The sequence below is a fragment of the Athene cunicularia genome (genome assembly GCF_003259725.1).
Source record: "Athene cunicularia isolate RWA chromosome 4 unlocalized genomic scaffold, athCun1 chr4_part1, whole genome shotgun sequence".
Classification (NCBI taxonomy): domain Eukaryota; kingdom Metazoa; phylum Chordata; class Aves; order Strigiformes; family Strigidae; genus Athene; species Athene cunicularia.
The window spans coordinates 14,100,850-14,124,720 of NW_020799098.1; the positions used below are offsets into that span (position 1 = coordinate 14,100,850).

Below are 23,871 nucleotides of genomic sequence, written 5' to 3' on the forward strand. Positions count from 1 at the left end.
GTAAGCATGGGCATTCATTGTGTACATGATGGTATCTCATGGGTGTCTCTGTTATCTTCATGTGATGCACACCTAGTTTATAAGAAGAGAATCTTATTAGATCTTTGGTGAAACTGTTCCTGTATTATTTTAAGATGAAAATTTCATCCCTAAATCAGTTTGCAGTTTTTTAAAAAGCTTTGATAATTTTTGCCTGTATCCATTTCTTCCACTTTGCTGTTTTCTCTTTGCCTTATGTTTAGAGTCACTGTTGCTACTAGACATGTAGGCAAAACTGTGCTTTGTATTTCACGCCATACCAAAGTAATCCTTACTTTTTTTATTCTAGACTTCCTCTTTATCAGCACCAGTTATTTTCCTGTTTTCTACTGTTTTTTAGTGGTTGGAAGGTTAAAAAGGCTTACTGTAATTGTTCACCTGCTTTGGAAATTTAGCTTGGCTTTACTTGGCTAATGGCACATTATTTGTCACTGTACCTTTAAGCTGCAGCTCTTTGGTATGAAGAAAGTCACAGATGTTACTTAGATATTGTTTCCTATTTTATTTTGTCCTGTACTCTTATTTGAGTTAGTGAGATTTAAAATACTAAGCTCTGGATCTCTTCATGGCTGCTAGAACATGAAGTTAACTTAGACGTGATAGCGATGAGCACTGATGGTTCAGAATTTTATGTCTGGCTCTTTTAGTGGAACCCCATATTTTATTAGGCCTAAAGACACAAAGATGAAGAAAATTCAGTACTTCAGATTTGTTCATTTTCCTTCACTTTCTGAAGAGACTCAAACTGGTCTCTACTGTCATAGGAGTGTCCTATCTACTGGTCCCCAGACTGTTCAGGGGAGATAGGATTAGGATCTCAAGGATTGCTCATGAAAGGTGTAGTTTTGAATTGCATTGGGGTGGTGGTAGGACTGGACTACATATTGCATATCCTGAATGAGAACAGTTCATCCTTGAACTGTCATTTAAGATGTGGACAAGATATTTACCTTGTAAACATCTGTCTCAGTTGAAAGAACTGTCATCCTCCGACAGGTGTACGCTGTGCCCATGTTCCTGCCAGTAACCTTTAACATAATGCTGTCAGTGGAAGGCATTGTGGAAGTCCCCCCTCATCTTGATGAGACAGGCCAGTTTAATGGCTGATGAAGGTAGATGGAACTAAATCCTTTTGACTCACTTTGAAATGAACCGAATTGAAATGATGTGATTTGTGTGACTGATGGTTTGAAAGTTAACTGCAAATGGTGTCAGGGAGTGGTGAGGATGGAGCAAACATCTGTGGCCAGAACAGTGAGATCCAGAGATGCATATCAGGCTGTACTCCAAGCTTCTGTATAAAACAGGCACTGTTTTGAAGAGGAATCTACTCCTGCCTTTGGTTTTCAGTTATTGCATTGAGTGGAGCCTGATGCTGCAGATATGCTAGAAACCTGTATTTTGTGTGTGGCAGATCTAGTTTTGCAAAGGAGATCAGAATATTTAAATTTTGTGTTATGATCAGCTTTAAATGTGAGCAAGATTTTGATCTCTCTAGGTTCAGAAAGACTACGTACATGAAGAACAGTGTTACAGGTATCTCTGGATCTTTAATATTGAAAACTGGCTGGAGTAGAGAAAGACAACAGATAAGTTTTGAATGTAAATGTCAGAATTCTATATATGTCCCATTGGGGATCTGGTCTTTAAAGTCCAAATCATATAAAGCTATAGTGAGCTCAGTATAATTTATTAAATATGTATGTAGGTGTGAACATTTGGCTAAATTGCTAACAAAATATATAGCTCCACTTACGGAGTTAGCGATGTTTTTTTTCCCCTCTACTTGTATTCATGTTCTATCTTGATAATAATTTAGCTGCATGGAACTTCAGTTACTTCTATCATATACAAACCACTGATGATCAGCACTGTTTTTTTCCCTCCCTTATGGCCTTATAGGGCTATATGAGAACTAATGATGGAAGTACTCATGAAAATTGAATTAAACACATTAGGGAAAAAAAAAGTTGTTAATCGAAAATCTTCTTCGATACAAAGTGTTAACAACTTGTAAACTGTATATGAAAAATCAAAAGTTGCAATAAAATAGGGAAAACTTTGAATAATTACATTTATGTGTAAGGAAAAACATGTTTACAATGGATGAAAATAGACTGATCCAAAAGTGAAAACACACTGCAGAACATCTAAGACAACCTTTGAATAAAATCACCAACTGGGGAGAAATGTAATAGGTCTGCACCTGTTTGTTGCTGGTTAGCTTTTTTTCACTTTGGCAGGTGAAGAGGGAATATTCAGCTAATCTAGATAAAGCAGCTGGTCTGTCTGCACTGCATACTGCAAAACAAAGGGTTTCCCTGTGGAGGGACAATGCAGACTGCTGTGGAAAGCATTTTAGCAGGAACTGAAAAATTATATGCAGCAATTTTGCTGTAATTCACAGCCTTAGAAATTGTTTTCACCCTCCTGAGATAAGAACCTTAAGTGAGCTGCAGAAGTTGAGGTGACAGTTTTTAAGAAAGCATTTTGGGGGAATCCTTTGAGGCTGCCTGAGACAGAAGTAGCTCTTCTGATCAAGGTTGGTGCCACTGATATTGTTCATTATTGCATATGTGCTTCATGCCCAGTTAATTCTATTTTCATGTCTCCTGCTGAGAGTAGCGCATGGAAGTAGGAGGCTGTCATCTCTCCCTGGTACTACGTATAGCTGACTAGTGAAACAATTCTGGGATTTTTCTCGTAGTGGATCTACAGGAGAATTTCTGAGTTAGAAACAATACTCAATCTTAAAAAAGAACCCTTAAGGTACCATGTCATGATTACACATTTGGCCTGTTAGAGCTAAGTCTTAGATATACTGTTGGTTAACTAGGTGCTTGAAATCCATATTCTAGAACTGTACCTTTCCAGTTTGACTGTTGTCAGTCCAGACCCACTGTTTAAGATACAGACTTTCTGTGCACAAGTTGGAACAAGCAACAATGTTATATATTTTGGTATTAATAGAGATGGGAGGGATTGTGTTCTTCCTTTTAGTTCAGTAAAAATTGTTTGTGTATTGTTCAGTTAATTTTCAAATTGCCTTAATTGTTGAATCTATTAAAATGATGAAAATTTAGTTTTATATCTTTATTCTGTAGTGTTCCATACACATACTGCATTATCCTGTAGCGTACCGTATTTTATTTGTCAGTTGTTGTTTCTAATCTGAGCCTTTTTTTTTTTTTTTAATCAGGGCCGTTACGGGAAGATTAAACAATGTAAGAACCACAGAAAACTAAACTCTTTCTCCTCAATCATACTAAAACTCTTAGAAATTATCTGGGAGGCTCAGTTCAGAAATGCAGCCAATATTTTGCAGAAGACCGATGGTTCACTACAGTAGCATCAGGATGATGGTGCCTTCTTGCAGGTGTTACTTAGAGTAGGTGGAAGTATTTTAAGTACTTTATAGGAAATTTTCACATTGATTTAAATCTGAATTTGAGCATGATATATGAAACGCTGTTTTAAATTATCTTGAAGGTGCTTGAAACTTCTGAGACATACTTGAAATGAGAGTATTGTAAAATAAACTTTGAAGCAGCCAGTTTGTTACATAGGGGTGTTTGTAACTAATCTTTAGTATTAAGAACTTGTGAAGTGTGACATAACAGATTAAAATTAGATGGTATCTTACATCATCTCCTCTGAGCCCTGTTCCCAGCATGTATTGTTGGCTCTCTTCCAGAAAACGTACTTTAATGTTGTATACTCTTCTTCCATAATAGACAACCAAAACGTATGGTTCAGCATTTGATTTCTTTGAACAGTCTCTAACCAAGAATGTCTCATCCTGTATGACACATTTAAATTATATTGTGTGGTTAGTTCACAATAAAACTTGTAAGCCATCATGGACAGTTTACAGACATTTTCTCCAAGAGTTTGCAACACAGGTTTTAAGATAAATTGTACTTACAGTGTTTTCCTGTAACAGTGCCTTCTCTGCTTCATGGCGATCGTACTCTCCAATGTACCATTCATATTTGTTTAAATCCTTAATTTTAAGATAACATAATCAGAGTATAGAAATATACTACAGCTGCCAGAGCAAAAGCCAGTGAAAACAGATTGATCTGCATATAAAGCAAGTTTAGCAGAGTTTATAAAAATAATTTTAATGCATCTATATTAAGAAGCCCTGTTAGGAAATCTGAATCAAACGAGACATCTAATTTCTTACCCATTTTTTGAAGAGCTCATATTAGTCTGTTTTCAGGGTTGCTGAATACCCACAGCTTTCAGACTGCTTAACTTGGGGGAATTTTTTCAGTAAACAGCAATACTTGTGGCTGGGGTGTGTGCGTGTGCACCCTATAGTGATAATCTTGTTTTCTAAAAAACTGTCTCTTCATGAAGAGAAGCGTTCTTTACCTTTTCAGTGGGTTGGGTAAGAGATTGCATTTCCCATTTTACAAGTGAATGTTTTGATTTATTTTTGCATGCTGTGTATGGTGTAGGAGATGGTGACCTCTTCATTGACGAATTGTCTACCTTTAACATGGACCCTGTAAAAGTAAATTCAGAAGGAAAAAAGTATTTTTTAAACTTAAGTCATAGCTTCATTGTACCCTATCAGTTGTACTTGGTAGATCTGAGAACAGTATTTACAGTTTAGAAATACAATATTGTGATACTAACCTTCAAAATTTAGAGCTGTCAGAGATGAGTGGTCTTGTGCTAATGAAGCACCAGTGATTTCAGATTCATGCCCCAGGAGATTTAATACATTAGTTTCCTGATGTTTTTTAATCAACATTACTCTGCCAGGTTCTTGTGTGACTTGTTTCAATTAACAAATGAAGTTAATTTCCAAGAGCGACCAAGAAGTGAGGTCGTTCTTGCATTAAGAAAACGATGAAGGTGGTTGTGCCCAGCTGTGAGTTCCTGCTCCATGCTGCACTGCTGAGAAGGCAGCAGACTGAGGGAGCTTACATAGCTGAAAACCCTCCTCTCAAAGCAAATGTGATTTGCCATCTGTAGATTTAGGGCTGCCGTTTACCAGCTGGAGCCCGCTCGCCTTGTCACTGGGGAGCTGTGTGAACGCAGGGGATGGGGAGGAACACGAAGCATGGGGTAATGTGAGAGGCTCGGCCTGACTCCGTTAGGATGCAGCAGAAACAGCCTGAGAAAAGCAAGGGTTTGCTTTCAGTGTGTAGGTCAAACGCAGTTTGCAGGTACATGACATAAGGAAAAAATGGTTAATTGAAGATAAAACCCATCATAGCCTGATCTACAACAGAAAGCATTTTTTGTTTGTTTCATGCAGTGCTGGTGAGAGAAATGACCTAGTGTCTATTGTAAGAGTAAATTGGAAAAATGTGATTATCAATGGCTTCCATCTTCTGGTTACTGTCACAAGAGACAGCACTGCCTGCCGAAGTGGTATTTCATTATGTTTAATCTATTGTTCATGCTTTATCGGTTTGTTACTTTTCTGCCCATACATAGTATATGACAGAATATTAAAGAAACTTTACTTGGAAGACATACTTTTACAGAAGAATAATAGTCTTCACTGTGTTTCACTGTTTCATGCATACATGTACCATGTTCTGGTTTATAACACATTACATTTGTTTAAGACAGTAAGCAAGCAACCATGGTATGCAGGCAATCAGTCCATTCAGAAATGAAATCATTGTTCAAAGGGTCTTGGACCAGATACCTACATTTTGTTTCTGCGGTCAGTTTGAATTGTCAAAATGTGAATATGTCACTGTTTATCAGATCAGCTTGTATGTCACAGCTTATCGGATGCTAATTTTGATATTTGTGTTCACATTGCATTTTTGGTGGCTATCCAAAAAAGCTTTTTTATTTATTAAAAAAAAACCCACAAAAAACTTTAAAATTTATTAAAAAAAAACCCTTTAAAAAAACCCCCCAGCCTGAACCCACAGCTAGGACCATGTTTACTTTATGACCAGTGCTTTGTATATTCTGTAAAAATTTTTTTCTGGTATGTCTTAAGCTGTGGGACAAGAAGTGGAAAATTCTCTCACAATGCTTGTGTATTGGGTCTTGCTGGGATGGAGTTAACGGTTTGTCAAGAAATTGAAGAGGTTTTTGCACAGAAAATAATTTGTTTTCAACAATAAAAGCTAAAACTACGGAGAGAAATATAGAATCGTGGAATCTTGTAGGTTGGAAAAGACCTTTAAGGTTGAGTCCAACTGTAAACCTAACACTGATGTGTTTAGGATTTAAAAAAAGGATATTTCTATGTATAAATTTAATAAAATTAATATTTCTATTTAAAATATTTTAAAATCTAAATATGGACTTTAAAAGGCAATTGTAGGGTAGCAGGGAGAAAGGCTGCTTGTTCTCTCCCTGCAGTTTCAGAAGGGCAGGAATTACAGGGGGAAAAGGAGATTGTGCTGTCCTAGAGAGCCTGACTGACCAAGAGCAGGGGGAAGGATGGCAAGAAGTGTCAGAAGTGGGCATGGGTGTGGGGCACCTAGGAAAAAGAGTGAGAGGCTCGTGAGAACAGTAGCGAACAGAGATCTAGATGAGCTTTGTATATTATGTGAAGACAGGTTTTTAGCAGGTATCCAGAGTATGTGGAAGGATGTTAATAACCAGAAGTGGCTCAGTGGAGGGCTGCCACAGGGAGCCAGAGCCTGTGGAACAAAGCTGGGGGTGTTGGGCTTGTTTAGCCTGGCAGTGTCTTAAGGTGAGTCCTACATTATCTGAACAAATAATATAGTCTGGATGTTCTTCCTGGTATTTGCTTTTACCATAAATTCACAGAATAGTGGCGCTTTTTTTTTGTCTGTTTGTTTACACAGTTCTTATAATGAAGTTTGGCTAATAAAAGGATTTTGTTTTTCAGAAGTCTCTAAGTACATGCTGGGATGTTTTTCTGTCTCGGGTTTATGGAAATACTTTTCAGAGCATGTGTACACATACTGAAAGGTAGGGATGAGCCACATAGCAATTTTGCATTAAATACTGAGTCCATGTTTTTCTAAAAGAATTAAGTAGTGGGGTTGGAGGACAACTGGTAGAATATGATATGACAGCAAAAAGCTAACAAAACTTTTAATAGTGTTTGTAGTATTCTCTTCAAGATCAGAGAGACTATGCATATGAATCTAGTAAAACTACTCCTGTGTGTTGGATTTAGTTCTCGCAATCATAAATCCAGGGAAAATGAGCAGAGGGACATTGCTATGTTCCTGGGCAAGCCATACCACAGGCCCTTTCTTGACAGGGCACCCCACCAGTGTTAATGTTGGTTTCCAGAACGTTCCCTTAGGTAAAACCACACAGTCCAGGGGAGGTCCTATTTCCAATAGTAACTACTTGACAGACCTGCCTGGTAATGGCACCTACAAGTCCTTCCCTCTAGGAATCTGGGATAAATCTAAAGCAATTTCTTCAGATTGGTTTATTTGTTTACGCAAAGGCATTAAACCCATAGTAGCTGCTCTATAATGTCCTGAACATCTGTAGCTTCCATTTAGCCCAGCTGATTGCATCTCAGCCTGGGAAAGCAGAGGCAGATGTGCTCACACCATGCTCCTTCTCTGTGGTTATCTCTTATTATGCCCAAGCAATTTGCCTTCCTTTCCTCTCCCCACCGTCTTTCAGTAGCTTGTCCAAATCCCTGTCCTTTTCTGGGTGTGGGGATCTGCAACGGTTTAACGTTTGCATTCTACGTTGGGCGTTTCTTAGCTTGAAGCAGGTATGAGGTGTAGCCAAGCGAGGAACTCTGCTTGTTTCTTCACTACTCTTGCATGTGCCATTGTTTTATTTGCTTTCTTCTACAGTCCCTTTGCCCTGACTGTGCATTGGAAATCCCCAGTGCAGACATACACATGTGGAAACACTGACCCATTTCTTATTTATCCACACCTGGTTTAGTTTTCAAAGTGATCTCTGGTTCTTACCTGTTTTAGAGCTCTGTGTACACTGAAGGCTGGGAAAAAGCAATGAATGAAAGTAATGTCAGGTAAGTATTTCTGTTCATGGCAGTGTTTAGAGTCATATTAGAGAGCAATACATAGCTGTGCCTCCCCAGAACACCCTGTCCTCTACAGACTGCAGCTTTGGGCCTTCCTGGGTTTTGAGTGGTAATTTTTCTATTTAGCATCTTTTGACAGATTTCCATTCATTTCATCAGCCACTTCTTGACGTTATATAATTTTTTACTCTCCACAAGAGTATTTGGCAAGAGTTTCACATTTTAAATGCATATGTAGTGAAGCACAGCTTGCTTTAGTTTTTCAAGCCTGTTGCCTGCTAATTTCACCTGATGTTCGCAGTTCTATAGGAAGACCCAGAGAGCAGTTGTTCCCTGCCTTTTCTGATTGTCTAGACTGCTGCTGAGTACCCAGCTGGCATTCTGTTGTGCTATTAGAACGGTTACACTGGGAAGAGCACTGACCAAGTAGCTTAACGTAACAGAGCCACTGGTACCACACAAGAAGAAACAAAATATTGTCACATTGATTCCAGACAGTAATCTTATTTTAGGGAAATGCCATCATAAACAAGGCTAGATGAGAGATTCGGTATTTGTCTAGGAAAGACATTTAAATCATTCATACACTTCTTAACGCTGTATCCTATACTTTCATTTTTTGTCATGTACTTTAGGAGGCTATAGATTTAAAAGCACATTTAGAAAAAAAAATTTGTGTGGGTTGAAAAGGAAAAACAGTAGCAACTGTGTCAGATTTCTATGGAAAAATAATTGGCCTTTGAAAGGCCAAGGTTGTATTCTTTGTATATAAAAATAGAAAATAAGTGGGAGAGGAAATGCTGAGGCTGGAGATGGCAGAGATTCTTTATACAGTATATTTAACACCCTATCACAAAGTGAGGCAAAAATGCAATACAGTAGTACGCTATTAAAGATAAAAATTGAATGTGTAGTTACAATAGCTTGAAAGCAATTCTCAAAGATGTTTTTTGTCATGCATCAGGACAAAACAAAACATGACATCAGAAAGTTATATCGTCTTTTTTTTTTTTTTTTTTTTTTTTTTTTTTTTTTTTTATAATTTTCTAGAGCAGAACGTTTAGTCCTCAAAACATCCAGTACAAACTGAAATTCTTATATTCCTACCTGGCTTCAGGATGATGCTTTGGTTTATACTGCTCTGCTTGAGAAGGTATTTCAGGTTCCTTTCCCAAATATGTAACTATTAATAAGAATAAGAACTTATTATTTCCTCTTATATGTAACTTTGACAGTATATAGCAAATACTGTGAAATAAATTAACTAAAATAATATATGAAGGGGAGGCAGTTCAATAGAAAAACCTATAAGGTGCAATCAGTCTGGCTTAAATGAGTCAGCTAATGATTTCAGTGGGAAACATTTATACTAGTACTGAATGTTATGTGGTGAACATTACAGGTTTTGCTGATGCCAAATATGTCTTAACATAATGGTGAATAATGTAGAATGCTGTACTAGAAGTTTATGGAGGGCTTATAAATCCTTTTTATAGGACAGGATAGATAGTCATTGGATGTATTAATGCAGTCGATACTATTTCTAGCTGAAAATCAGCAAACTATGCCTTAATCCAGAAAAAGAAATGTTAGAGGAAATGATGAACTCATTAACACCAATGTGTAAATATCATAAAAATCAACGTAGTCTGTATCTATTTTCAGAGTATTTCAGAATACCTTTATTTTTCATGGACCTTCTTGCACAGGTACTCAGCCAGTGGCTTAAATTGTTTTTTTCAAAGCTGTATGTACATCTAAAGAATTGACATGTTTTTAAAACTTTTTTAAAAAAAAAACAAAACAAACAACACTGGGTTTTGTAGCTTTAAAAACCTAAAGCTTTTAAAAAACTTTCTTTCAAAATTCTCGCCCTCAGATTATGAGAGAGGAGCAAAATGGAGAGAAAGGTGATGTCTTCTGTGCAGATCAGATTAATCCAGTCTCTTTGGGATATCCTTCCCTCAGATTTTTAGCTTCTAGCACTCTTATTTTCCCCAAAGCCTTAAGACTTTGATGTGCTTAGCACAAATGTGATACCCTAGTTACCCAAATAACTGTAGTTAATGCCCAGTCAAATTCTTTTTTTCTGCTACATCTTCCATAACTGTTGAGGTCACTGTAAATCTCTATTCAAAGCAGATGTATACCTGGGGGATGTCTCTTGCTCATATAAATATAAAACCAGATGGCCTGATCCTACATAGCAGGATAGATGTCAGGTTCCTATACCTATTACTTCAGCTTTAATTTTGATAGAATATTTTGTTCATGGAATATGAAGGAAAGGCAACAAATTAATATTATTAAATACTAACCTTGTTCTTTTCCAGGTACCTATATAAAATGATAACATAGACTGTAAATATTTTTCATTTGATTGCCAGCTTGAATTTACCCCAACAGACCAAACTATCTTTTAATTAAAAAAAAAAAATAATTGTAGACATTCAATCATAATACCTGATAACTTCGTCAAAAATTCAGGCTGAATGTTTATCCACTGACAACAATGGGAACTATATTTTTAGTGGTATAAGTGAACATATGGTTTATTGCAATGATCACCGTTTTCTACTATTAACTATTTATTTATATATTTATACTATTAACTATTGATTTATAGTTTTATAGGATATAGAGTAGTATATGTACTGTATAGTTATATAGTGTGTATATATGTACTATTAAATATTTATACTATTAACTATTGATAACTATTGTGCATCAGTTTAACTTACAATATGATTTTCCTTCATTGGTCTTTTATTAAATCAAGACATTGATTTTGATTGACTGGAAATATACTATCCAAAGCTTAAAATCAGTAATTTCTTCTCAGGCTCCTTAACTGATTCAAGATCACTGTGTGGAGAATCTTAATTCAGCATATTAAGTTACAAAGAAGTGAATGAGAGACAGTTGTCTAAAGACCAGAATTTGACTCATAAACTTTCACTGTATTTCTGTATTTTGATTCACATGGGAATAGTAATTATTTTGTTTGTTAATTTGATACACAAGACTATAATACATAAGTATTAAAGAGAAGAATGTTTTCCTCTTTGTATGCTGCACTTCGAGTCTTCCTTAAAAGTTACTTCCCTAATAATGTTTACCCATTACTTAGAAGTTCATAGTCTTCTTCAGGTCGGAAGGGAGTTAGGCAGGTCCAAGCTCCTGTTTAAAGCATGGTGAACTATGAGATGGGACCTGGTCTCAGAGCTTTGACTAGCTGGATCTTCTAAACCTCTGGAATATAGATTTCACAGCCTGTCTGGGCAACCTGTTCCAACACCCTTATAAATACTCATCATTAAATTTTCTTCCTTATTTCTGGTTGAAACCTCCCTCACTTCAAGATTGTTGCCTCTTGTCTTTCCACTGTGCGCTCTGTAATGTACCATGCTCTGCCTTCTTGATAATCATCTCTGGGGCACTGGCTGGCTGCTGTTGGGTTCCCCCCGAGCCATTCCCCGCTCTAGGTGCAGGGTGCCCAGCCCCATCCCCTTCATTTCACAGGGCAGGTGCTGCATGCCCTGACTGTACTGGTGACTCTGCTGGCCCACTCCTCTCTGTCAGCTGCAGCCTTGTGCAGTACTCCAGGTGTTGTCTAATGGGTGATAAGTAAAAGGGGATAGTCCCTTCCCTTGATCTCTTGGCTATGCTTCTGTTGATACAGCTCAATATTCTGTTAGTTCTTATGGCCACCAAGGACACACCAGTGGCTTGTGTTCAGCCTGTTGTCCCCAGGGCCTTTTGAGCAGAGCTGCTGCCGATGGGTTTAGTCCACCCTGGGACAGGATTTTGCATTTGTCCTCTCCAGTTTCAGGACGCCCCTACTGACCCTTTCCTACAGCCTGTCTGAGTCCTGGGGAAGGAAAGTCCAGCTCTCAAATGTATTGGCCTGCAGTTTGGTGTCCGAAACACTGACAAGAGCAGGCTATTCCTCCTCCACGTCACACTGAAACTATGTCTTTGGATCCATGTGAATGGGATGTGATCCAAATTAAATTTTATTTTCTCCATGTTATGAGATATACAATATTTCTCCTTAAGATGTAGCCAGACTAAGAGCCTGTTAGGTGCTGCAGTATTTGTGCAGCTGTATAGTGCCCAGCCAGAAATATTTATTACAAATGTAAGATATTTATTCTTGGGGGTGTTTTCATATTTGGTTTGTAACAAGTCAGTATCTAGGACAAGACAAATCTTTTTGTGTGAAAATATTATCTTTCTTGCCAATATATATATATTTTTTTACTAATATTAATTAAAATATTGCAATTGAACCGTTTTTTGTAATAATCTTTCAAACTAAAAGAATTTCTAACCATGGGAGGACTGAGGTTTGGGAATGCCTCCCAGTCAGACCCATGGAGAAGAAATTGAAAGTTAGAGCTAGACCAGTTGACACAGTTGTGCTACAGCCCTCTGTGATAGGAATAGCTGGGCTTAACTAGTATAGAGATCCTTTACTTCCCTCTGTTCCCTTGCAATGAGATAGAAAACCCAATACAATAGAAATGCATTAGTGCAGTAAATGGAACATTCAGTAAGAAACACAAAATGCTGTAAATTATAACTTATCTCTGAATTTTACAAACATACTTCTAACACTGCATTATTGTAGGGACTGCATCTCTTAATACATCTGAAAGGAAACCACTCCTCATAACTTAAACCCCTTTATTGCTAACGCCATGTCCTCTGTGTTACTTCATTGGCCTAAATAGAAAATGAAGAAACTTGTTAAAAACTTTTTTACAGAAACTGGGAGCTGAAAAAAAAACCAAACCAAACACTTGCCTTTACTAGCCTTTGTGTAAAGGTTACTTCTTTCTGCTTTATATATGCATATAGGTGCATTGCCAGCATCACCTCTCTCAGCTTCTGCCCTCTGGACACAGGCTTTACAGACTGGTTGTGAGGAAGGCAGGTTGTGAACTGGAGGATGGGGCTAGTGGGAGGTGAACTGGGGGACGTACTAGGGCTTACAGGGCTGCTCACAGCTCAGGAGGTTTGAGGACATGGCAGAGTGTGAGCTTGGGCAGGATGGCCATGCTGTGCTGCTGTGCTGGGCTCTGAGGGCTCTGGCTGGGGCCCCCACCTTGCTGGGCAGGTGTCGAGGGGTTCACCTGGGGGAAGCCGTAGGACCATGCCGGTGTCTGAGCAGCACTGTGGTGGCCCCCTCAGTTGCTGCCGGAGCTCTCTTGCAGGTAAAGCTGCCATTTGTCTGAGGTGATGGATTTGCAGAGCTTGAGAAGCCTTGGGGAAGGAGAGTGTGAGAAGGGAGCTGGGGGATAATAGCTGAGGTTCATTCTGAATATAAAATCTGTCAATTTTTATTTCTTTTGTTGAAAAGGGTCATCTTATTTTTGAGGTAGCCTTGTATTTACATCAGAGTAATACTATTACACTCCTGTATTGACCTTATAATTTCAGTTTTCTGCTTTTAAAAAATCTATGTGGAACCTCTATTTCTCTGACAAAGAGTGTCTCTCCTGCTGCTCACCATTCATAAGTATCCACAGCGTATGGCAGTTAAGAGATACGCTTTTATGTGGATACTTGGGAAGGTAGCTTTGCACTGTCTGTCTGTTTTTATTTCTGCAGGCAACTTCAGGAACTTACCTGCCAGGCAGAAAGTAGCAATATTGAGAATACTACACACATTAAAGATAGATGCATTTATGACCAAAAGCTAATATTCTTATAGTATCTTTACCTAATAGGCTAAAATACTGTTACAAGAGAGGCTGTGCAGCCATGGAATGTGTATGGATTTTATGGTTCTAATATATACAGAGATGATGACTTACTTCATTTAGTTCCTGAACAGATAGATGTCTGGAAAAGAAAGAATTATATGCAAAGCATTTCATTATCATAAAATCACACTGAGTATTTAAATACTTTGATTACATCATCACTGACAATTAACAGCCCTTGACAAGGGAAGGATTTTATTACAACTATAGAAATTCAGAGGTTGGTTATTTTTTTTGCATAAATTATTTGCAGGAGAAGGTTATGGACTTCCATGAAAGAGGATAGCATTCACTGAATTCATTATGATAAATGAGAAAAGTTTGTTAAGGATTTATTCTGGGAGGAGGGGAGAAAAGATATGAATGATTATCAGCTTTCTTCAACCACTTTTCATCTCATGCCAAAGTCTTAATTATGAACTTTCAAGTCAGCTATAAATGGTGGGAAGCTCCTTGAAGACTGAAGAGTTTCAAAAATTAAACATTCACAGAGGCATAATTGAAAGTGTAGAGAAAAGGGGGTGCAAACCAGGGAAAGAGGAATGCAGAATGCTCCTCATGGTCCTGATTCAATGTGTTTAGGTATTTTTCTGCCTTCTCCTGATATACTTGATCAGTAGTATTATCTTCCTTTCCTGAGAAAGTTCCTCAGAAAATATTCTCCTCCCGAAAAGTGACAGTGTATTGTCTGACATCTTTTGTTAGATGTCCTGGGTATGATAAACACTCATGCTTTTTAGCAGCATGTATCTCATAATAAAAGAGATAGAGGACCAGATTTTAGAAGTTATTTAGCAACATAAGGTGTGGATAAGCATCTTGCAGTTTTTTTAAAGGCTCTGTGATTTAGTGCCTGCTTAGCTTACCTCCTGGACCAAGAAAATACAACAGTGACTTTTTTTGCTAAATCAGTCAGAGTGAGTGCAAAAGGAAGACCTGGTATAGAAAACCGTGGGAACAATTTTTCAGCACTTGTTCAGGCACATGTAAGTTTAAATCACACCAAAGCTTCTAAGATGCATTCTAGGATCCTGCACATGCCTATTTTTTTTTTTAATGAGGCTATTTATAGAGTGTATAAATAATGATGTGTTTAATTTTATGTCTTCCAAATCTTGTTGGAAAACAGGACTTTCACTCCTGAATCACATCTGCAGTTTGATGGCTTTGCTTACAGTCTAGCAGATAATGGCTGTACTGCTGTACTGCTCCACACTGCAGCTCATACACATGTTTTCTTCTTACAAAGGACTGAAGATGGGTGAGCAATATTTTGCATGAAGTATTTGTGTGGGAAATTTGTGAAGTGCCTTCCCCAGATCATGTGTGGTCTTAGTCTGTGCCACTCCTCTTACTCATATGATTAAAAAGCCTAGTACAATAAAAAACCCAAACAACAAACTATTAGAAATATTTTGGTATCTATAACTGCAATGAGAAGTGGAGTTTGGCAGTTGTGATTTTTGTTGCTGCCTTTTACATCTAGAATAAGAAGTGACGTGTATTTATATTACAGAATTTGGCTTTATAATAGGATCTTGCAAATCCAATTTCTCTGCACACTGATGTCTGCTGGCAAACACAGGTCTCGCAGAGTTTTCCGTGTATGTGCTGCCCTACCAAGGGAGGGGATCAGTCATTGGACTTGGAACTTCGCAGCTATAGGTCAGGTCACACATCTGAATATGAAGCTACTTCGTATTCATAAAATGTCTTAACAACCAACAGCTTCTGGAACTTAATCCATGAAAGAATTTAAGCACCATTCAGGAAAAAACCCAACACATACTTAGAGCTCACTCCTTCAGTATATACTTAACTTTAAGCAGAAGATTATTTCATTGTTCTGTAAGCTTTTTTTTCCCCATGGGATTTGTAGTGACCTTTGTAAAATGAAGCAAAATTCCATCCTGATGAACTGAAATTGAAACCATTAAGGAAGGATGGACAGGATTGACACAGCTCAGTTGTGCCCAAACTTCTGGACGCAATAGGTTTTAATTGAGAGGCATTTGAACATTATACCCTGTGGCCCCTGAATGTGTGTCAGTCCTCTTCCCAACATGTGTCTGCCACCATCCCCATTTATGAAAGTGCATTTTCATCACACAGCAAGAGCATATATGCATATGGTTACATGGCAATGAGCAGTGTACATACATGCTCCTCTGACTACATACATGTGTTGTGTGCAAAAAGCAACCAGACTCATAACTTGACATATGCCTATGCCTGGTCATACAGCTGGACACAAGCAGTTTGTGCTTCAGGACTCGGAGCTCATGTCAGGACGCTGAATGACCATGGGTGTTGTATGATAGAGGAGGGCAAGATGGAAAGGGTAGGAAGCAACTCGTAGTCTGGATTCACTGGTCTCAGGCTGGAGTAAGACTTCCGGCTACAGATTAGTAATTTCTTTTGCTGAATGTACCATCCTTGATATGTGGAGTGTATTTCTGTATGCCTGGTGCAGTCAGTGCATTTCCCCATCACTTGATTCACTAAGAGTCCTAAGCAAGTGCAGTTGTTTCTACTTAGAAGTGGATGAAAATCTTCTAAATGTTAGTAAGAAAAAATAGGACAAACCTTAAACAAATTGTTCATGAAAGTCCTGCCTACTTTTCTACTCCTTCACTTCTTTGCCATTATTTTCACAGTTTTTTCTTTAAAAAATGCTAGTGTCACATTACACTAAATAGTACTTCTCTCAATTATTCACAGCTGTCTAAAGAATAACGTTTTTTTTTTTTTTCCTTAAGTAAAATAAGAGGTGGGATGGAGGTAAAGTCTTGTGGGTTCCCTGGGGAGAGTGCTTTGGAATTTGGAGTATTTCCTCAGGGAATAGGATGAGGAATGCACCCGTACCTTGTGACTTTTGCTGATATTGGAAAGGTGTGAGCTTGGCTGAGTGTTTTTCTCATGTGAAAGAACTGGCTGCTTATCTTTGGCTCTGGAGGAAGTGGCTGATACTGCTTTGGCAGTGTCTTCAGAGGCCTAGAGAAGTCAAAGGAGAATTTGAAAAACTATTAGAGAATAAAGGAGGCACAGGGACTGTAAGTGCAAGCTCAAGATATAAAACACTGGAATTTTCTGAGAGGATTTCAATGTATTTGTGCTGAGCTTAGCTCAGGTCCAGGAGCTTCTTGGGGCCTTTCAATAGCAATAATAATTTTGGATAATATTCTACATTTGCAAGATGTTACTGTACTGTGTTACGTGCCACTTAACCCTGTTTTCATGTGCTTCACCAGCATGTGCCAAGTACAGCTCTCCAGTGTTGATTTTTCTGGGTGGATATGGCCATGTATAAGGTCCAGCCAGGGAACACACTGCAGTTCAGACACACAGGAAAAAAATGCTATTCATCCCAGAAAACTCACAGCTAACACATGCTCAGTGTTTTCTGGCAGATGTGGGCACACTCTGCCCGTGCCCTGAGACCAGCCAGTCACAGCTCAGCTCCAACTGGAAGCTGTAGCACAGAGGGCAGGTGAGTAAAACTGGAGGGGCATCCATGCTGCACGGCAGACCTGCCCTTTGGTGGTGGGCTCCTGGGGAGGGACCCTTGTGCATTTGCATGGTACAGACCAAAATTAAGTCAGGTGGGAGAATTAAGAACCATTCTGGCCACCATAATACAAGTTGAATCAATAGTGAAATTTTGTAGCATAATGGAATAAGAATGTTGTTATTTTTTCTGCACTTTTACAGTTTTGAATTTGTGAAGCTACCCTGTCTTTTTATGCTCTTATTTAATATTTTAACTTGGGGAATAATCTAAATATGTCTATAATGCCAATCATATTTTAAACTTCTTTATAGCTCTTATGGCAGTCAGTGTAGGCATGTTGGAATAAGCTTGTCAGTCTTGGATGACCTTTTGGAAGGATGTCTTAATTGTAGCAGTTATTGTTTGGAGTTGCAAAGATCAAGAAGCAGTTAATTTTTTGTTTGTGGGCATATCATAGAACAATATATTTGTGGAATAGAGCTTAGTCCATCTTCTGTGGGAATAAGTAGCAATATTCCAGTTGATTTCTATGGAAATGATTTGGATTTGTAGCAAAATAAATTGGCAGAAATATTTAAGAAGCAACAAAGACAATATTATTGTGGTGAACAGAGCCTAAGGCACCAATAAAAATTGTTTGAAGATCTTTTTCCCCAGAAATTTATATCTGGGTTGAACCAGATTCAAGATTTCTAGGCTTTTGACTTGGTCCTAGGCTCAGTCAAGTTGATTTGGAAGATGCAGGCCCAAGCTCCTGCTATGAACAGTTGTGGATCATGTTTTGTTCTCCCTAATTTCATATCAGAACCTAAAAAAGTCCAAAGAGAGCCATGTAGCAAAAGCATGCTGGCTTGTTTCCAGTCATCGCGTTACCATGAGCAGTACAGATGTGAGCGTTCACTAGCACTGAGATCCCCGAGGACAGCAGGTAAGCAGTCTCTTAAGTGATCTTACCGTGGGGGAGGCAAAGGTTCCTGAAAAAGAGCAAACAAAAATCTGTATAAGCTTTTTTTCCTTGTTTTAGTAAGAGAAATGTAAAGAATTTAGATTAAGCAGGCATACCTGTGTGAACAGTCAAAGAGTTTATGTGCTCTACAGCTCATAACATCATACTTTAATATGCTATTTATAATCACTGAGGGGTAAAAGACATCTACATAAACTATGAATTTAAGTGAGATAATGTAGGACTGCAGATGTGAGTTCTCTTATCCTTTAGTTAACACTAGCAAAATTGCAGCCTGCTTTCAAAAATATATTAAATGGCAAAATGATTATAAAAATTTTAATTAATGAGATATTCTGCTTACCTGGGGCCCATGTATCTTCATTCTTTCTCCTAAAAATAATTATTAATAATTTTTAATAGAGTGCTACCCATATAGTTCATAAATAAAAGTATAGCTTTATTCTGGTATTGTTATTATTATTGGCAGTCCAGCCCTATTACCCCTCCACCACAGCTCTACCTCCACAACTCTTTGCTCCAAGGTCACGTTCCTGTCCCCACAGCATTCGTCCTGCCTATCACATCTGTATCTCCATAACTTGTCTTGCTACTGAATGGGGAGCAGTAATTTCTGTGAACCTAGAAGAAGCTGGAAGCTTCAGAGGCTCAGTGGGAGACTGCTATGTGTGGGAGTGGAGGCAAGTCACAGCCTAGACCTGAGACAGAGGTCACTGAAGTGCGTGTTTTCTCTGTAAGCTGTTCTGCACATGAGGCCGATGGGCTCTGAATGAAGCTTATTGGAAGTGTAATGGATTTTGTTTGATCTGACTGACTTTAGCCTTTCTTAAGGTGAGATTCAGGTGCAATTTATTCCAACCTTTTGTGCTTCTCTCCATATAAAACACAAGACTAAGTGTACTTAGATAATGATGGCAGTCATAGAGGTGTTGAGAATCTTCCTGTGTTGTAGACAATAAATCTTTTTAATATCCCTCACAAACAATCATTTCATGAGACTGTCCTGATTTTGTCCGGGATAGAGATAATTTTCCTTCTTGGTAGCTAGAATAGTGCCGTGTTTTGGATCCAGTATGGGATTTGGTATGAGAAGAATATGGATAATGTACAGATGGTTTTAGTTGTTGCTAAGAGATCAAGGACATCTCAGCTTCCCATGTCCTGTCCATGTGCAGGTGTATAAGAAGCTGGGAGGGATCAGAGAGAGCACCAGACCCAAACTGGCCGATGGAATATTCCATATGGTATAACATCATGCTGATAGATGAAGGCTGGCTGGGAAGCTGTCTCTGTCTTCCAGGATTGCAGTTTCAGGATTTTCCCTCCTCTGGGATCACTAGCTGGGAATGGGCTGGGCATCACTTGCATTGGGCATCACTTATTTGTATATTATTATGATTATTATTATCATTATTATCTTAATTTTTTTTCATTTCAGTTATTAAACTTTTTATCTCAACCTATGAGTCCTCTTACCTTTACCCTCCAATTCTCTCCCTTCTCCCTTGGGGCATGGGGGAGAGAGAGTGAGCAGCTGTGTGGTGCTTGGCTGCTGACTGGGTTTAAACCACAACAGAGACATAACTAAGAATCAGTTAAAATTAAAGCAGGAAAAAACCCAAATATTTTTAATTTTTTCATCTTAAATTATAAAATAAAGGAAATGAAAAAATTGTCACGATACTTGATAGAACAGAGTGAACTTTGGTTTTACTTCTGGCTTTCAGAATGAAAGATTTGAGGGTGATATTCAGGTATTGTAAATGTAAATATTATTCAGAGACTTTATATGTATGCTTATCAAGTTTTTTGGGATGCATTTTTTGCCTGTTTTGGTTTTTTAATAGAAATTTATAAAAATTTCGAAAAGCAATGAAAGTAATTTTTTTTTTTTTTTTCAAATTTAGCCAAATATGATTGATTATTTGAATGAACATAGGAGATCTTACTAATTAAAAACCTATATTACTCTATTTTGATTTTGAAAATATTTTCATAAATTCTACATACTGAAATCCTAACAAATCCAAAAAGAGATGCAAGATATCTTAAGTTCTTCTTCAAGTAAACTATAACAAATTGCTCTGAATACAGTAATGGTACCTTAAATGTTTAACAATTCTAGAAAATATCTTTTGACAAAAATTCTTTTGTGCTGTTCATGCCATCTTGTGGCAAAGCCACTTAACAGCACTGGGTATGAGAATAAATGTTAAGATACGTTTAATAACAGTGTTGTCATTATCTAAAAATAAGAGTCCTCTCTAAGCACTATTAGTTCAGGATGTACTAAAAATAAGTGTAAGTTGCATTCTCAAACTGCAGTTTAATCTACCTGCCTGCATTGTCTTTGGTTCATCTTTCTTAATGTCAGCACACATACCATGGAGGCAGAAAACCATCTAAATCCAACCTACTAAATCCTGGATTTGAAGCTTTAGCTAAACTGGCAAACTGTCAGTGGGACCTTGCCTACCACTTTTGGCAGATTTTGAAACTGATTTACTCGAATTCCTCTCAATTCAGCTTTTTTACAAGCTACATTGGGATTTGCTCAGACAAGTCAACCTAACCTTTCATTTTGCAAACTTGATAGTGCTCTCTCATAATCTGTAGGAATTGTTTGGCTCTATGTTTTCTATTATAGGATGAACTAAAAGGAAAAATAACCAATCCCAAATTCTGCTTTGCATGGATTCTTTTGCATTATTTTTCTGGCTGATCAAATATTATACTTACTCTCTGAAAATCAGCCATTATAGCAAACATAGAAATAATCGTATTTTCCTGGCTCGTCATCTGCATTCTTTTTGACCATATTTAGCATATGAGTCAAAGATTTGAAAGTGGTAAAGAAAAAACGTAATTCCTTTTCAAGGTTAATCAGATATATAATCCTGCAGTAGTTGACTTCATGAGATAATTGCTACATCTAAAGTACATCAAATATATAAAAAAATATTTAGAAAAGTATATGGAAACCTACTTTTAAAATAATCTTATGATTGAGTAAAACCATCAGTTAAAGAATTTAACAATTAGACACCTCATTAGATTCTTGAAAAATAAGATCCCAGTCTCTCTGATTTCACCACAAGAAACAAAATAGAATGAACAAAAATTAAAGGTGTATTTGTGACTCAATTATAGGATACTGTAGCAAACTTACAGTTAAAGTAGGGGATAAAAAATATATGCTAGGTGATATACCACATAATTAAACATATTCTTAGTGGAAAACATTGTCAGATAGCTTTTGTAAATAGATACCTAAGGATGTATAACCTTAATAGGAATTGCTAAAGTTGATATGACTATTTAAAAATAGTTACTAGATTATGCTTTAAATTATATTAATACAAAATGCCTGGGAGGATAGGGAGACAAAATGCATCAGATCATGAGAAGTAAAGCATAGCAGGGATCTTGTAGCCTTTTGGTGGAACAGTTCACGAGACAGAATACCCATGTCACCTGCCCCCCCCGCCTCTTTATGTCCTTATAATTGTAGGGAAAAGGAAAACCTGATTTTTAAATTGAATTGCTTTTTTTCTTCGCCTCGTTGAGGAATAGGGAGCTTATGAGATTCAATGTGTCTCCTTTTATAAATAATTACTTTAATGTTAGATAGTTGAGACAGTATTGCAAAATTTGCAGTATGATTATTTTGGAAAGCAGCTGCTGTTCTGAAAACCATGTCTATTCTATAATGTGCAATCTCTGCTTAGGTACATAAGCTAAATATGGAAGCAACAATTTCTATTTCTGACTGCAGAAATGGGTAGATTGTTTTATTATACCTGTAACACTTGGCGCGCTCCTCCCCTCCAGAACAGATGTGTGTTTCTGTTAATAAAGCAAAATAAAGATGTGATGTTAGTCATCATCCTTGAAACTATGGTTAGTAGAAACAGTCCTGCTCCTGACTGGGATGCCTCTAACACTCGGTAGATCCCAGCAGTCAACAAGTGAAAGCAAGTGGCGAGGACATTGGTGCAAAGTGAAACAGGAACGGCTCACAGGAACTTGTGCGAGCTTGTACAGTTGAATGTTGCATGGCTAAGACTTTAAATAGACTGCACTTAGCTTTAAATAATATTACAGAAAAGGGGAACTCTGTTTGTGAATAGTGTTTAAGATCTTTACTTACAGCTGAGCAATGAGGGGGCTGAGATGTGTGCTGGCTGTTTGCTGGGGAAGTGGTACCTGAAGGCCTTAAAAAACGTTTATCTGTAAAAGAGGAAGAAAAAGCAAGCCTGAGTAATTCAGTAATACTATGTTTTAAGAAGAAGAGGTTTTAATGATCAAAATATGTTTCTCAGGTCAGGTCTTGCCATTTTTATAGCCTTTTTTTCCTTTTCAGAACTTAACCGTTATTTTAGTAGCTGTATTGAGGACATAAACGTGACCCTGGTAATAGCTTTATGGTTAACCTCCTCACTGCGGTTAACAAAACCAGCCTTCATAAACGGGTACACAGTTAAGGCAGATATTTGACCTAAATTGTGAATAGATTGCTGAATTTGTTTTTCATTTGAACCTTTGTTCTTGGCAATGCCATTGTGCTGTTCTGGTTTTGCAAGGGGTGTGTGGGGGGGTTGCTCTCTAGAGAGCATTTTAATTTTTAGTTTAGGTTTTAATTAATACTGCACCCATAGCCGTCTAAAAGAAATGCACAGGTTGTACCCTAGCATGGTTTTTTGAATAATTAATTTTATATCTCAAGGGCATTGTTATTTGCCATGGGAAGATGGCAAGATGGGATGTTAACATTGAGTTTTGCCTTTCTGAAATACATTTTCAGACCTGTCCTCACTCTTGTATCCTGCCGCATTATCGTTACTGGGCAGAGCAGTGGGCTTTTTTGAAATGCTTTTGTGTTTGACCAGTCATATTTTCACATTCCAGGTGGAATAAGATTGTAGAATTTTTCCTATGAAAGTAACATTAAAATTACAAAAGCAGCATGTAATTATTAATTTAACATAATCTAATGGAAATAAGGGTAATTGTTTAATATGATGCAGATAAAGCTCTTCTCCTGTTCCTACCCACCAGTGCTTTATTTTTCAGTAAAACTATTTCATTTTAAAAAATACCCATACTGAAAACCTGTACTGTTCCTATTTACCTCTAGGTTTGCCTCACTTTCTGCAGACAGCAGAAGTTACCTGCATATTCGGATTCTTGTAGAGGTTTGGCAGGAAGGATTCTCAAAGCACGGATGGCCTCCAGAGTGGAGGAATTTACAGTCTCGTATTCACCTTCTTCCTCCTCAGGTATCTTGGGGGAAGATTGTAAGTCACTCTTGCCCTTCATTATCAAGTCTTTGTTCTGGATAGAAGAAGAGATACACACATAATACAAATAAATTTAACTTCAAGCTTAATTTCAGATTTAGAAATATTTGATTACCAGAACTGGACATTTTGGTGCACAGGAAATTTTCAGATGGAAATTGAAGGGTTGGAAAGTAGTGGAACAAGAGTTTTGAGAATCTAAATTTTTTATTTAGATTCATAAAATAGCCATTTGGGAGACAGTTTAGGTCTCTCTCTCTCAGTTTGGCCTGTCACCACTCTTGAAAATATAATGCGAGTGTTTA

At 37.6% G+C, this 23,871-nt stretch overlaps 1 protein-coding gene across 1 annotated transcript in view; it reads right to left on the reverse strand.

Annotated features, from left to right (window-relative positions):
* The window catches only part of CLNK (cytokine dependent hematopoietic cell linker), a 27,508-nt gene extending 3,923 nt beyond the window's left edge, over positions 1–23,585 (reverse strand). The window contains exons 1-14 of the mRNA XM_026846794.1: positions 23,438–23,585; positions 22,417–22,496; positions 22,067–22,112; positions 18,610–18,638; positions 18,254–18,273; positions 16,654–16,782; positions 13,840–13,867; positions 10,336–10,354; positions 9,125–9,200; positions 7,944–7,972; positions 7,245–7,256; positions 4,420–4,553; positions 3,965–4,042; positions 3,683–3,838 (exon numbers count right to left, since the gene is read on the reverse strand). Coding sequence (XP_026702595.1) covers positions 3,683–3,838; positions 3,965–4,042; positions 4,420–4,553; positions 7,245–7,256; positions 7,944–7,972; positions 9,125–9,200; positions 10,336–10,354; positions 13,840–13,867; positions 16,654–16,782; positions 18,254–18,273; positions 18,610–18,638; positions 22,067–22,112; positions 22,417–22,496; positions 23,438–23,585 — 984 coding nt within the window. The remainder of the gene's footprint in view (positions 1–3,682; positions 3,839–3,964; positions 4,043–4,419; positions 4,554–7,244; positions 7,257–7,943; positions 7,973–9,124; positions 9,201–10,335; positions 10,355–13,839; positions 13,868–16,653; positions 16,783–18,253; positions 18,274–18,609; positions 18,639–22,066; positions 22,113–22,416; positions 22,497–23,437) is intronic.
* Between the last annotated feature and the right edge of the window lie 286 nt (positions 23,586–23,871).